At 35.2% G+C, this 16897-nt stretch overlaps 1 protein-coding gene across 2 annotated transcripts in view; it reads right to left on the bottom strand.

The window, feature by feature from the left end:
- LOC142336116 (uncharacterized) overlaps positions 1-16897 on the bottom strand; it is a 186516-nt gene that overhangs the window by 19766 nt on the left and 149853 nt on the right. For both annotated transcript variants that reach the window (XM_075384666.1, XM_075384665.1), the window contains exons 4-5: positions 5308-5452; positions 334-487 (exon numbers count right to left, since the gene is read on the bottom strand). In XM_075384666.1, the coding sequence (XP_075240781.1) occupies positions 334-487; positions 5308-5452 (299 nt within the window). The remainder of the gene's footprint in view (positions 1-333; positions 488-5307; positions 5453-16897) is intronic.

The following is a 16897-nucleotide window of genomic DNA, read 5'->3' as shown; positions in this document are numbered from 1 at the left end:
TTGTTAATGGCTTGGAAAGATTGCTCAGCTTTGATATTAAGAATTGAAATCAAGAATCGAGCGAATATCTGAAATGATAACACTGAAGCTTCTGCCATTTTTGAAGCAAATTTTTGGCAGATATTTCTCTTTTTTCGAGTTTATGTTCCAACTTGAAGGTGGTTTGAAAGACAGACTTTTAGTTTGAAAGACAAGCAATTTTTCGAGCTGACTGTCTTCGACATAACACCGGAATTCCTCGTCTATGGAAATGCTATCACACGCTTTGTGAATATGACTTCAAAAAGGGGTATCAATGAAAATGGGTTTACACAAAATAAATTGATTACTAACGGTGACTTCAATTTGGGTGGAGCTGATTTTGTGCTCGTTGTAAAACTCAGTCTTTCTCAGCTGGAAATTGGTGTAGAAGTTACAATGTACCCATATCTGTATGTTGGCAGAAAGGGAATTGTTCACAAATCTCACCTTCTCCTCAGAGTCTAAGCTAAAAAAAATATGAAACAAATCAGAAAACCAAAGCAAACAGTTTCTAAAAATCTGTTTTTTCCCGCTAAAATTCACACTAAGATAATCTCCGATAAAATATCGTTAGCCGCTACAAGGTTGCTTTCTTTTTAGCCAAATTATCTCAAACGCACAATATAATCATAATCCTCAGCCCGTGGCTTGTAGGCTCAAAAATTTCTAATCTTCTTGTTGGTTTTCTAATGTTCGAAGACTTTCCAAAGTTCGATGAGCTTCTGATATACCAGTCAAAAAATAACTGTGCTCAAAATGAATTGAAATTGATGAGTTAATGCAATACTTTCATGGATAGAGCTAACGTACCAAAGAGTTGACTGATGGAGCAAACAAAAGAAGACCGTTAATAATCTTTAATTTTTGCCTTTTTACATATTATTTTAGCATTTGAGTTAGTGAGAGTTGTCCACAAATATAGGTTTTCTGGCCCGACTTATATCCGATAGCATAGAAATGAAATTAGTTTTGAAAGATTGCATCTCAAGAAGGATATTAAAGTTTGTCTGAACAGTTTTACTGCGATTATTTTTCCGACCGCACTTAAGTGGGGGAAGGAATAATATACTCAGGCGGGTTTTTTTGTCAGTCAATTTTTGCCGATCGATATATTTATCGTAGACATTTGTGAGTTGTATCATTAAAAATCCTGCCCAGCGTAGAATATAATATTTAGAAAGATTTTTAAATTGGTTTTTCAAAAGGTTTATAGAGGATTAAACTTTTTGTGAATAGTAGACCACTCGACGCTGTTTTCAATCACATTTTTTGCACTTTTTTAACCAAATTTTCGTCATTTTTGCTAAAATTTATTAAAATTGACATTAACAGAGCTACTGATTTTATATTTAAAGATAAAGGAGGGATGCCGAATGGTTTCTTCCAACTTTTTTGAGTAACGTTTTTGCTAAAATTTTGAGTTTCAGATTTCTTCATCAAAGAAACTCTAATTTTGCATTTTAGCCCACGTTGTTTAGATTTGCCCAAAAGAGAGATCTGAAGACTGCATGCACAATTATACCAGACTACATAACGAATAGTTAAGCTTCTGTTTCGAATAAATCAAGTCGTTTATCGAAATTTTGCTCATTTTTCGTTAACGTAACTGATATGCATCCAAAAATGCACCAATTGTTTTTGAGATTTTGATATATTTCAGCCAAGTTATCCATTTCACAGATCTTTGGGACAATGAAGTTTTCTAGATCGACGCCCAGCTATATCGGTGCTAGTTTTGTTAACTTCATGGACTTTTACAACAAGAAACTTTTCAAATTGTTTTGGGGCGTCATTTTTTTCAAATATTTTTTGTAAATTTTGTTCCAATATGTTAATTAATGGCGAGAATAATTTTGAATCAAGGTTCACTTAAAGTACATCCCATTTACATGGCGATGAGCTCACATGAACACAATATAAGTAGCTTTTCATAATGAGGTTTTTGTTTATATTGCTTTGCAAAAGTAAAAATAAACCACGTTTTAATTTGATATCTAATGGCTCTGATGATTTTGTATACATTTTTTTAATTGTATTTTTGCATCTTTTTATCTTACTTTAGTCAATTTTTAGCTGTGTCTCTGTGAAGGCAGCTCAATCTTGTTTTTTATTTGAAATGATATTTCATTTCAATGATAGTGTTTTTTATACCTAGTGGTTTCGTGGCTTTGGTACTCATCAATTTTCAAAACCTATCTCAATTTTTACGTATTCTCGCATTTTTGAGGCTCTTTTTGTTTACTTGACAAATGATCACATCAATGTCATTTCTAATTGGCGTTTCAAGAATGGAGATTGGATCATATTTAAAGTTTTGGCAATTATTTGTTTTTCACGGCAGCGACATCGTTTTCTAGCAACATTTACTAGTTTTGTTAAGTTATTCTATTAAATCTAACCAATAGCAAGCCATTTGGCTTCCTACGACATTCAAGATGATCGTCTTCAAAAGAAGTTGAAAGATTTTTAATGATTTTCGATTAAAATTGTTTTCAAAAAAGTCAATAAACTTTTGTACTTTGTATTTTTGTCTGTCACTGTTGAGCCAGTATCGGTAAAATATATCGCGTCCTCTTGCTAGTGAGCTGAAGTTCGTTTTTTTAGGGGTTTAGCTTTCAACTAATTTTTTGTTGACTGGAATTCTGGATTTCTGCCCATTTTTCTGTTTAGATTTTTCGTCTTCTTGACGCAATATCACTCAAGTGGGGAAGTGCTTTTTGCATTGAAAGAAAACAAATGTGAAATTGGAACAATTTATTGTTCTGATAGAAGTGCTTATGGTTATGACGACTGCGACACCGTTTTCTTGTTAAATTATTTGAAATTTGTTGAAATTTTAGTAACTTCGTTCTAAATGCAGTTGTATTTTATTTTGTGGGTAATGAACTGTCCTGTCCCATTTGTTTCCTCAAGAGTTGTAAAAGAAGGGATCTCAATTTCCCCCACACTTATACCTCTAGAGGAATAAACTAACTTTTTTAATGATTGCAATTGATACCTAAGAGTTTTAATCACTTTGAAGACGATGGTTTTCAAAAATGGAACTTTATCTTTGATTTTTGCTCTGTATGCGGTTTCTACCAAGACATTACAGAATCTCTTTAGAGCCATGTCGCGTGACTTTTTTGAGAAGCACAGTTTAATTTGAGTTGTTTAGGTTTTGTTTGATGCCATTTTGATTTTCTTATTAAATTATATTCTATCTAGAGACATTGATCTTTAGTTGAAATAAAAGCTTGTTGTCATTTGACTTTATATATATTTTTGTTTTTTTTTTTCGTCAATGCTAGGTCTCATCCGTCATCTAATGCGGCAATAATTCATTCTTTTAGTAATTTGCTATGCAAGACTTTATTATTTGGAAAATAAGTTACGACCGTAATAAGGTGTGAGTGTCTCTCTCCTCCTCTTTGGGTCGACATTTCAGTCAAGAAATATGGATGAGCGGTGTCGGAATTTTATTTGCAAACGCATATTACCGAGCCTCCTTGTTATTTGATTATAAACATGACTACATCAGTTTTTGTTTTAGGTGTGCAGATGGTGTTAAGTGAATGAATGTTCACCAGATATTACTCATTTACAAAACAGTCACTCCCTAGCAAAAAAAAATGTCTAACCCTGGTCGAGGTTTCAACGCAAAATAATGTAAGATAAGCGGTGAATGCTGGAAATTTTGTAAGATAAGCGCTGAATGCGTTGAAATTACATAACTCAGGCGGTGAATGTGGTGAAAAAGGAACTTTATCGCCTGGTAGGGGTGAAATTACATAATTTCACCGCTGAAATTAGCGGGGAATTTACATCAGATCACCGCTCTGAAAAGTGTCCAAATAATGTGAGATAAGCGGTGATCGCGATGAACTTACATAAATTCACCGCTCAGAGAAAATTGTTAAAATTGTGCGAGATTAGCGGCGAAATTAATGGGGAGTAAGGGAGGAACTGTTAGATTTAACCCCCCCATAAAACTACCCCTTTTAATCTTACATTTTCTTATCACTTCTCTTCTAAGCGGTGAATATACGTAATTTCCCCACCAGAGTAAGCGGTGAACTCAAAAAAAAAATCAAAAATCACCACATTTCACCAATAAAATATATAATTTAACCGCTAAAATTCGCAAGCGTTACAAAAATCACCGCGCATGTTTTACAGAATGTAGAGCGAATTTGATTTATATTTGAAACAAAAAAACTAACAGTTAGTGAGAGATGACCCAGTGGAAGAAGAAGTGGACGACATGCAGGAGGTCAGAGGTTCGAACCCTTGTAAGGCGGTGACATTCGGTGACTTTTTGTAAGTTCATCGCTTGCTACAGCGGTGAATTTACATAATTTCTCCGCGTTTCACTGCAAAATTATGTACAAAATTTGCGGTGAAAAAAACAACTTTTCACCGCTTATGTTACAATTTTTCCGATTTTTCCTCGACCGGGGAAAGCTTCTCTGTATTTAATAATGTTAACGTTGGGAAAATGATTCTGTTTGGTATTGTTAAATTTTGTCTGAGCTTTAGTCGTTAACGTAAATAGAGTATAGATATGCTGACCAAACAAGATATTTTTGCTATTTTTCTCGCTCTGCGTGCTGCTCTGAGGATCACTTGTTATAATATGAACTCTAATTACTATTTGCGTAAGCAAATTTTACATTCAAGTTTTGTGAGGTGTACCTGGAAAAAGCACTTGTATTTAAACTGAATGATTGCGCGAATTAATAATACACTATTATAAACAATAATTCGGTTTTATCGAACTTCAAATAACTCGCAAGTTTTTTGGAATTGGCGAAAGTCAGTTTATTCCACAAGGGTGATTAGGAATGCAAATGCAAATGTGTAAAAATTCAGAAGAGCATCTGTTCATTGTAATGTGTATAAAAGATTTCAATTTTTATTAATAAATGTGTATATGAAAAATATGAACAAATGCTTCGTCCATATGAATACACGGGTCGAGACCGAATGGTTAATTTATAAGAAATGGATCGAACTCTAGTATTTACGCCCCCTTTTTAATTAGTGGCGATAACAAATGACTAAAAAAAAGTCCACTTTGAACAATTTAACCAGTTTTTTCAATCTTTTTTTGTTCTTCAAGGAATGTTTGCTTCGCCAAAAATATGTATAATTTAGATTGATGTCAGATACAAAATTTGAGGGCAGAGAATAGTTGGCAAGTTAATATAAAATTTATTTGTTAAGAAACCGGAATATAAACTTTAAAAATTTTACTTTATTTGACAAAGTTGCTACCAGTAAGAAAACGAGCAGGCAGTATGTTACCTCATCCAGTGTTTTTGAATGTGAGAGTACGGCTGAGGTAGAATAACGAATGTGAATGTGACTACTTTCTCATTGGGGTGGTTGCAGATCAACACTTCTCTCTGATTGGCTCCCCAGTTCACAGGTGCTTCAAAAATGAGAGCATCTGAAATGGAATGCTTCGTTTAATGGGCTGTTGTCTTGCAAGATCTTCCGTATAGACAGATTTAATCCAAAATTTTTTTTAAGCAGTGGGCGACTGTCTTTTCATACAAATTGGCGGCTGCTTATGTAGTTTTGTTCGTTATAACGGTCGATATCCGTTTCTTCATTTTTTTCCCTATTTTATTTCAATTGAGCCGGTGCTAAAAAATTGGGCATGAAGCCCAGCTGCATAGAATGAGTTGGGAGATCGCCGAAGGTTCCAAATTTTCGACAAACACGTGGCATCATAATACCAGTTTCGTTGATCACCACAACCAAAATATTTTTTTATCCGTTCTCCATATAACTTACAAAAATGTGTGGCAATTTTTGTCCAAATCTAAGGTTTAGCGTCGAGCTACCTCGCAAACTGTACCAAAAAAGAAGGCAAAACTTTGACTAAATTATAATGTTTAATAATGGTTAATGACGGTATTTTTAGAGGTCGACCGGACAGCCTTTTCATACCCAAATATGATCGACCATGCTCTTTTCATAAGTCCACCTCTCAACTATGGAGATTGGCCGTTCTCAGCAGATACAATTTTTTTGTTGTTGAAAATTTTTTAGCTGTATTTTCACATTATTAAAGATATATATCAGGAAAAAATACCAAACAACCCTAGTCGAACTCCGACGCTTATCTTGCAAGATCTTGCAAGATTCTTGCAAATGACGCTTATCTTGCAAGATCTTGCAAGATTCTTGCAAATGACGCTTATCTTGCAAGATGCAAGATCCGGACGCCTATCTTGCAAGAACCTTGCAAGATCTTGCAAGATAGACATCGAAAAATGTTCAAGAAAAAAGTGAAATTATAAAGTCCTATTAACTCAATGATCCTTTTCCCTTATGAGTTCAGACGTCAAAGGGAGCTCTCTGTTCAAAACAGAAACTTTCATATCACTTCTGCCTTCAAAAAAATATTTGAAACTCTCATTTCAGGAGAAATTGTTCAATGATTGTTTCAATGGTTCATTCTGTACACACCAACTGTGAATCACTTGGTAAGCAATAAAAAGGGTCATAAAAAAGCATCCAGAGCGTTCCTGCTTATGATATATAATGTTATAATCGACTTTTTGTTCTGTAAATGAGACTTTTCTGTGAGACCATTCATTTTGAATCATTAATAGGTAGCAAAGACACAAAGAACATATATATATATAGTCAAACATACGTTCTGTGTTACGATATTATAAGGTTTTTCAATGATTAAACAGGTACCTGGCGAAAAACGTAAATGGTCACTTTTCTCAACCTTCCAATCCCTTGTAAAGTCATCCTATAGCATAACGGCACTCCTACTGAAACTACCACACAGTTTAAGGAAGAAAAATGGGGTCCAAAATTTTTTCGCCTTAAAGTTATTTTTCTCTTGGGCCTAATCGGAAAGTTTCATATCTACTTTACCGTCGATAACGTGTTTGAAATACTCGTTTCCAGAAAAAAAGTTCAATGATCGTTTCAATGGTTCATTCTGTTCACACCAAATGTGAATCACTTGGTAAGCATTAAAAAGGGTCATAAAAAAGCATCCAGAGCGTTCCTGCTTATGATATATAATGTTATAATCGACTTTTTGTTCTGTAAATGAGACTTTTCTGTGAGTCCATTCACTTTGAATCATTAATAGGTAGCGAAGACACAAAGAACCAAATGCAAGTAACCAATTGAGAGGGAAAAAGCAGATAGTCCCCCAATATAGTCAATCATAAGTTCTGTGTTACGATATTATAACGTTTTTCAATGATTAAACAGGTACCTGGCGAAAAACGTAAATGGTCACTTTTCTCAACCTTCCAATCCCTTGTAAAGTCATTCTATAGCATAAGGGCAATCCTACTGAAACTACTACACATCTTAAGGAAGAAAAACGGGGTCCAAACTTTTTTCGCCTGAAAGTTATTTTTCTCTCGGGCCTAATCGGAAAGTTTCATATCAACTTTACCGTCGATAACGTGTTTGAAATACTCGTTTCCAGAAAAAAAGTTCAATGATCGTTTCAATGGTTCATTCTGTTCACACCAAATGTGTATCACTTGGTAAGCATTAAAAAGGGTCATAAAAAAGCATCCAGAGCGTTCATGCTTATGATATATAATGTTATAATCGACTTTTTGTTCTGTAAATGAGACTTTTCTGTGAGTCCATTCACTTTGAATCATTAATAGGTAGCAAAGACACAAAGAACCAAATGCAAGTAACCAAGTGAGAGGGAAAAAGCAGATAGTCCCCCCAATATAGTCAATCATACGTTCTGTGTTACGATATTATAACGTTTTTCAATGATTAAACAGGTACCTGGCGAAAAACGTAAATGGTCACTTTTCTCAACCTTCCAATCCCTTGTAAAGTCATCCTATAGCATAACGGCACTCCTACTGAAACTACCAGACAGTTTAAGGAAGAAAAACGGGGTCCAAAATTTTTTCGCCCTAAAGTTATTTTTCTCGGGCCTAATCGGAAAGTTTCATATCAACTTTACCGTCGATAACGTGTTTGAAATACTCGTTTCCAGAAAAAAAGTTCAATGATCGTTTCAATGGTTCACTCTGTTCACACCAAGTGTGAATCACTTGGTAAGCTTTAAAAAGGGTCATAAAAAGCATCCAGAGCGTTCCTGCTTATGATATATAATGTTATAATCGACTTTTTGTTCTGTAAATGAGACTTTTCTGTGAGTCCATTCACTTTGAATCATTAATAGGTAGCAAAGACACAAAGAACCAAATGCAAGTAACCAAGTGAGAGGGAAAAAGCAGATAGTCCCCCCAATATAGTCAATCATACGTTCTGTGTTACGATATTATAACGTTTTTCAATGATTAAACAGGTACCTGGCGAAAAACGTAAATGGTCACTTTTCTCAACCTTCCAATCCCTTGTAAAGTCATCCTATAGCATAACGGCACTCCTACTGAAACTACCACACAGTTTAAGGAAGAAAATCGGGGTCCAAAAAAATATTTTCGCCTTAAAGTTATTTTTCTCTCGGGCCTAATCGGAAAGTTTCATATCAACTTTACCGTCGATAAACTGTTTGAAATACTCGTTTCCAGAAAAAAAGTTCAATGATCGTTTCAAAGGTTCATTCTGTTCACACCAAGTGTGAATCACCTGGTAAGCATTAAAAAGGGTCATAAAAAAGCATCCAGAGCGTTCCTGCTTATGATATATAATGTTATAATCGACCTTTTGTTCTGTAAATGAGACTTTTTTGTGAGTCCATTCTCTTTGAATCATTAATAGGTAGCAAACACACAAAGAACCAAAAGCAAGTAACCAATTGAGAGGGAAAAAGCAGATAGTCTCCCCAATATAGTCAATCATACGTTCTGTGTTACGATATTATAACGTTTTTCAATGATTAAACAGGTACCTGGCGAAAAACGTAAATGGTCACTTTTCTCAACCTTCCAATCCCTTGTAAAGTCATCCTTTAGCATAACGGCACTCCTACTGCAACTACCACACAGTTTAAGGAAGAAAAACGGTGTCCGAAATTTTTTCGCCTTAAAGTTATTTTTCTCTCGGGCCTAATCGGAAAGTTTCATATCAACTTTACCGTCGATAACGTGTTTGAAATACTCGTTTCCAGAAAAAAAGTTCAATGATCGTTTCAATGGTTCATTCTGTTCACACCAAATGTGAATCACTTGGTAAGCATTAAAAAGGGTCATAAAAAAGCATCCAGAGCGTTCCTGCTTCTGATATATAATGTTATAATCGACATTTTGTTCTGTAAATGAGGTTTTTCTGTGAGTCCATTCACTTTGAATCTTTAATAGGTAGCAAAGACACAAAGAACCAAATGCAAGTAACCAATTGAGAGGGAAAAAGCAGATAGTCCCCCCAATATAGTCAAACATACGTTCTGTGTTACGATATTATAACGTTTTTCAATGATTAAACAGGTACCTGGCGAAAAACGTAAATGGTCACTTTTCTCAACCTTCCAATCCCTTGTAAAGTCATCCTATAGCATAACGGCACTCCCACTGAAACTACCACACAGTTTAAGGAAGAAAAACGGGGTCCAAATTTTTTTCGCCTTAAAGTTATTTTTCTCTCAGGCCTAATCGGAAAGTTTCATATCAACTTTACCGTCGATAACGTGTTTGAAATACTCGTTTCCAGAAAAAAGTTCAATGATCGTTTCAATGGTTCATTCTGTTCACACCAAATGTGAATCACTTGGTAAGCATTAAAAAGTGTCATAAAAAAGCATCCAGAGCGTTCCTGCTAATGATATATAATGTTAAAATCGACTTTTTGTTCTGTAAATGAGACTTTTCTGTGAGTGCATTCAGTTTGAATCATTAAAAGGTAGCGAGGACACAAAAAACCAAATGCAAGTAGCCAATTGAGAGGGAAAAAGCAGATAATCCACCAATATAGTCAAACATACGTTCTGTGTTACAATATTATAACGTTTTTCAATGATTAAACAGGTACCTGGCGAAAAACGTAAATGGTCACTTTTCTCAACCTTCCAATCCCTTGTAAAGTCATCCTATAGCATAACGGCACTCCTACTGAAACTACCACACAGTTTAAGGAAGAAAAATGGGGTCCAAAACTTTTTCGCCTTAAAATTACTTTTCTCCCGGGCCTAATCGGAAAGTTTCATATCAACTTTACCGTCGATAACGTGTTTGAAATACTCGTTTCCAGAAAAAAAGTTTAATGATCGTTTCAATGGTTCATTCTGTTCACACCAAATGTGAATCACTTGGTAAGCATGAAAAAGGGTCATAAAAAAGCATCCAGAGCGTTCCTGCTTATGATATATGATGTTATAATCGACTTTTTGTTCTGTAAATGAGATTTTTCTGTGAGTCCATTCACTTTGAATCATTAATAGGTAGCAATACACAAAAAGCAAATGCAAGTAACCAATTGAGAGGTAAAAAGCAGATAGTCCCCTCATTATAGTCAATCATACGTTCTGTGTTACGATATTATAACGTTTTTCAATGATTAAACAGGTACCTGGCAAAAAACGTAAATGGTCGCTTTTCTCAACCTTCCAATCCCTTGTAAAGTCATCCTATAGCATAACGGCACTCCTACTGAAACTACCACACAGCTTAAGGAAGAAAAACGGGGTCCAAAAGTTTTTCGCCCTAAAGTTATTTTTCTCTCGGGCCTAATCGGAAAGTTTCATATCAACTTTACCGTCGATAACGTGTTTGAAATACTCGTTTCCAGAAAAAAAGTTCAATGGTCGTTTCAATGGTTCATTTTGTTCACACCAAATGTGAATCACTTGGTAAGCATTAAAAATGGTCATAAAAAAGCATCCAGAGCGTTCCTGCTAATGATATATAATGTTATAATCGACTTTTTGTTCTGTAAATGAGACTTTTCTGTGAGTCCATTCACTTTGAATCATTAATAGGTAGCAAAGACACAAAAAAACCAAATGCAAGTAACGAATTGAGAGGGAAAAAGCAGATAGTCCCACCAATATAGTCAAACATACGTTCTGTGTTACGATATTATAACGTTTTTCAATGATTAAACAGGTACCTGGCGAAAAACGTAAATGGTCACTTTTCTCAACCTTCCAATCCCTTGTAAAGTCATCCTATTGCATAAAGGCACCCCTACTGAAACTACCACACAGTTTAAGGAAGAAAAACTGGGTCCAAAATTTTTTCGCCTGAAAGTTATTTTTCTCTCGGGCCTAATCGGAAAGTTTCATATCAACTTTACCGTCGATAACGTGTTTGAAATACTCGTTTCCAGAAAAAAAGTTCAATGATCGTTTCAATGGTTCATTTTGTTCACACCAAATGTGAATCACTTGGTAAGCATTAAAAATGGTCATAAAAAAGCATCCAGAGCGTTCCTGCTAATGATATATAATGTTATAATCGACTTTTTGTTCTGTAAATGAGACTTTTCTGTGAGTCCATTCACTTTGAATCATTAATAGGTAGCAAAGACACAAAAAAACCAAATGCAAGTAACGAATTGAGAGGGAAAAAGCAGATAGTCCCACCAATATAGTCAAACATACGTTCTGTGTTACGATATTATAACGTTTTTCAATGATTAAACAGGTACCTGGCGAAAAACGTAAATGGTCACTTTTCTCAACCTTCCAATCCCTTGTAAAGTCATCCTATTGCATAAAGGCACCCCTACTGAAACTACCACACAGTTTAAGGAAGAAAAACTGGGTCCAAAATTTTTTCGCCTGAAAGTTATTTTTCTCTCGGGCCTAATCGGAAAGTTTCATATCAACTTTACCGTCGATAACGTGTTTGAAATACTCGTTTCCAGAAAAAAAGTTCAATGATCGTTTCAATGGTTCATTTTGTTCACACCAAATGTGAATCACTTGGTAAGCATTAAAAATGGTCATAAAAAAGCATCCAGAGCGTTCCTGCTAATGATATATAATGTTATAATCGACTTTTTGTTCTGTAAATGAGACTTTTCTGTGAGTCCATTCACTTTGAATCATTAATAGGTAGCAAAGACACAAAAAAACCAAATGCAAGTAACCAATTGAGAGGGAAAAAGCAGATAGTCCCACCAATATAGTCAAACATACGTTCTGTGTTACGATATTATAACGTTTTTCAATGATTAAACAGGTACCTGGCGAAAAACGTAAATGGTCACTTTTCTCAACCTTCCAATCCCTTGTAAAGTCATCCTATAGCATAAAGGCACCCCTACTGAAACTACCACACAGTTTAAGGAAGAAAAACTGGGTCCAAAATTTTTTCGCCTGAAAGTTATTTTTCTCTCGGGCCTAATCGGAAAGTTTCATATCAACTTTACCGTCGATAACGTGTTTGAAATACTCGTTTCCAGAAAAAAAGTTCAATGATCGTTTCAATGGTTCATTCTGTTCACACCAAGTGTGAATCACCTGGTAAGCATTAAAAAGGGTCATAAAAAAGCATCCAGAGCGTTCCTGCTAATGATATATAATGTTAAAATCGACTTTTTGTTCTGTAAATGAGACTTTTCTGTGAGTGCATTCACTTTCAATCATTAATAGGTAGCGAGGACACAATAACCAAATCCAAGTAACCAATTGAGAGGGAAAAAGCAGATAGTCCCCCCAATATAGTCAATCATACGTTCTGTGTTACGATATTCTAACGTTTTTCAATGATTAAACAGGTACCTGGCGAAAAACGTAAATTGTCACTTTTCTCAAGCTTCCAATCCCTTGTAAAGTCATCCTATAGCATAACGGCACTCCTACTGAAACTACCACACAGTTTAAGGAAGAAAAACGGGTTCCAAAATTTTTTCGCCTTAAAGTTATTTTTCTCTCGGGCCTAATCGGAAAGTTTCATATCAACTTTACCGTCGATAACGTGTTTGAAATACTCGTTTCCAGAAAAAAAGTTCAATGATCGTTTCAATGGTTCATTCTGTTCACACGAAATGTGAATAACTTGGTAAGCATTAAAAAAAGTCATAAAAAAGCGTCCAGAGCGTTCCTGCTAATGATATATAATGTTATAATCGACTTTTTGTTCTGTAAATGAGACCTTTCTGTGAGTGCATTCACTTTGAATCATTAATAGGTAGCAAGGACACAAAAAACAAAATGCAAGTAACCAATTGAGAGGGAAAAAGCAGATAGTCCCACCAATATAGTCAAACATACGTTCTGTGTTACGATAGTATAACGTTTTTCAATGATTTAACAGGTACCTGGCGAAAAACGTAAATTGTCACTTTTCTCAACCTTCCAATCCCTTGTAAAGTCATCCTATAGCATAACGGCACTCCTACTGAAACTACCACACAGTTTAAGGAAGAAAAACGGGGTCCAAATTTTTTTCGCCTTAAAGTTATTTTTCTCTCAGGCCTAATCGGAAAGTTTCATATCAATTTTACCGTCGATAACGTGTTTGAAATACTCGTTTCCAGAAAAAAAGTTCAATGATCGTTTCAATGGTTCATTCTGTTCACACCAAATGTGAATAATATGGTAAGCATTAAAAAAGGTCATAAAAAAGCAACCAGAGCGTTCCTGCTAATGATATATAATGTTATAATCGACTTTTTGTTCTGTAAATGAGACTTTTCTGTGAGTGCATTCACTTTGTGAATCATTAATAGGTAGCAAGGACACAAAAAACCAAATGCAAGTAACCAATTGAGAGGGAAAGAGCAGATAGTCTCCCCAATATAGTCAATCATACGTTTTGTGTTACAATATTATAACGTTTTTCAATGATTAAACAGGTACCTGGCGAAAAACGTAAATGGTCACTTTTCTCAACCTTCCAATCCCTTGTAAAGTCATCCTATAGCATAACGGCACTCCTACTGAAACTACCACACAGTTTAAGGAAGAAAAACGGGGTCCAAAATTTTTTCGCCCTAAAGTTATTTTTCTCTCGGGCCTAATCCGGAAAGTTTCATATCAACTTTACCGTCGATAACGTGTTTGAAATACTCGTTTCCAGAAAAAAAGTTCAATGATCGTTTCAAAGGTTTATTCTGTTCACACCAAGTGTGAATCACTTGGTAAACATTAAAAAGGGTCATAAAAAAGCATCCAGAGCGTTCCTGCTAATGATTTATATTGTTATAATCTACTTTTTGTTCTGTAAATGAGACTTTTCTGTAAGTGCATTCACTTTGAATCAATAATAGGTAGGAAGGACACAAAAGACCAAATGCCATTAGCCAATTGAGAGGGAAAAAGCAGATAGTCCTCCCAAAATAGTCAATCATACGTTTTGTGGTACGATATTAAAACGTTTTTCAATGATTAAAGAGGTACCTGGCGAAAAACGTAAATGGTCACTTTTCTCAACCTTCCAATCCCTTGTAAAGTCATCCTATAACATAATGGCACTCCTACTGAAACTACCACACAGTTTAAGGAAGAAAATCGGGGTCTAAAATTTTTTCTTCCTAAAGTTATTTTTCTCTCGGGCCTAATCGGAAAGTTTCATATCAACTTTACCGTCGATAAAGTATTTGAAAGACTCGTTTCCACAAAAAAAGTTCAATGATTGTTGCAATGGTTCATTCTGTTCACAACAAGTGTGAATAACTTGGTAAGCACTAAAAAGGGCCATAAAAAAGCATCCAGAGCGTTCTTGCTTATGATATATAATGTTATAATCGACTTTTTGTTCTGTAAATGAGACTTTTCTGTGAGTGCATTCACTTTGAATCATTAATAGGTAGCAAGGACACAAAAAACCAAATGCAAGTAACCAATTGAGAGGGAAAAAGCAGATAGTCCCCCCAATATAGTCAATCATACGTTTTGTGTTACGATAATATAACGTTTTTCAATGATTAAACGGGTAGCTGGCGGAAAACGTAAATGGTCACTTTTCTCAACCTTCCAAACCCTTGTAAAGTCATCCTATAGCATAACGGCACTCCTACTGAAACTACCACACAGTTTAAGGAAGAAAAACGGGGTCCAAAATTTTTTCGCCCTAAAGTTATTTTTCTCTCGGGCCTAATCGGAAAGTTTCATATCAACTTTACCGTCGATAACGTGTTTGAAATACTCGTTTCCAGAAAAAAAGTTCAATGATCATTTCAATGGTTCATTCTGTTCACACCAAGTGTGAATTACTCTGTAAGCATTAAAAAGGGTCATAAAAAAGCATCCAGAGCGTTCCTGCTAATTATATATAATGTTATAATCGACTTTTTGTTCTGTAAATGAGTCTCTTCTGTGAGTGCATTCAGTTTGAATCATTAATAGGTAGCGAGAACACAAAAACCAAATGCAAGTAATCAATTGAGAGGGAAAAGGCAGATAGTCCCCCCAATAAAGTCAATCATACGTTTTGTGTTACGATATTATAACGTTTTTCAATGATTAAACAGGTACCTGGCGAAAAACGTAAATGGTCACTTTTCTCAACCTTCCAATCCCTTGTAAAGTCACCCTGTAGCATAAAGGCACTCCTATTGAAACTAACACACAGCTTAAGGACGAAAAATAGGGTCCAAATATTTTTTGTCTTAAAATTATTTTTCTCTCGGGCCTAATCGGAAAGTTTCTTATCAACTTTACCGTCGATAACGTATTTGAAATACTCGTTTCCACAAAAAATGTTCAATGATCGTTTCAATGGTTCACTCTGTTCACACCAAGTGTGAATCACTTGGTAAGCTTTAAAAAGGGTCATAAAAAGCATCCAGAGCGTTCCTGCTTATGATATATAATGTTATAATCGACTTTTTGTTCTGTAAATGAGACTTTTCTGTGAGTCCATTCACTTTGAATCATTAATAGGTAGCAAGGACACAAAAAACCAAATGCAAGTAACCAATTGAGAGGGAAAAAGCAGATAGTCCCCCCAATATAGTCAATCATACGTTTTGTGTTACGATAATATAACGTTTTTCAATGATTAAACGGGTAACTGGCGGAAAACGTAAATGGTCACTTTTCTCAACCTTCCAAACCCTTGTAACGTCATCCTATAGCATAACGGAACTCCTACTGAAACTACCACACAGTTTAAGGAAGAAAAACGGGGTCCAAAATTTTTTCGCCCTGAAGATATTTTTCTCTCGGGCCTAATCGGAAAGTTTCATATCAACTTTACCGTCGATAACGTGTTTGAAATACTCGTTTCCAGAAAAAAAGTTCAATGATAGTTTCAACGGTTCATTCTGTTCGAAAAAGGGTCATAAAAAAGCATCCAGAGCGTTCCTGCTTATGATATATAATTTTATAATCGACTTTTTGTTCTGTGAATGAGACTTTTCTGTGAGTGCATTCACTTTGAATCAATAATAGGTAGCAAGGACACAAATAACCAAATTCAAGTAGGCAGTTGAGATGGAAAAAGCAGATAGTCCCCCCAAAATAGTCAGTCGTACGTTTTGTGTTACGATATTATAACATTTTTCAATGATTAAACAGGTACCTGGCGAAAAATGTAAATGGTCACTTTTCTCAACCTTCCAATCCCTTGTAAAGTCATCCTATAGCATAACGGCACTCCTACTGAAACTACCACACAGTTTAAGGAAGAAAAACGGGGTCCAAAATTTTTTCGCCTTTAAGTTATTTTTCTCTCGGGCCTAATCGGAAAGTTTCATATCAACTTTACCGTCGATAACGTATTTGAAATACTCGTTTCCACAAAAAAAGTTCAATGATCGTTTCAATGGTCCATTCTGTTCACACCAAGTGTGAATAACGTGGTAAGCACTAAAAAGGGCCATAAAAAAGCATCCAGAGCGTTCTTGCGTATGATATATAATGTTATAATCGACTTTTTGTTCTGTAAATGAGACTTTCTGTGAGTGCATTCACTTTGAATCATTAATAGGTAGCAAGGACACAAAAAACCAAATCCAAGTAACCAATTGAGAGGGAAAAAGCAGATAGTCCCACCAATATAGTCAAACATACGTTTTGTGTTACGATATT

This window comes from Convolutriloba macropyga, chromosome 3 (genome assembly GCF_964194025.1).
Source record: "Convolutriloba macropyga chromosome 3, txConMacr16.3, whole genome shotgun sequence".
In the NCBI taxonomy this organism is placed as follows: Eukaryota; Metazoa; Xenacoelomorpha; order Acoela; family Convolutidae; genus Convolutriloba; species Convolutriloba macropyga.
Note: the sequence above shows the minus strand (reverse complement) of the source record. Positions and strands in the feature narration are given on the sequence as shown.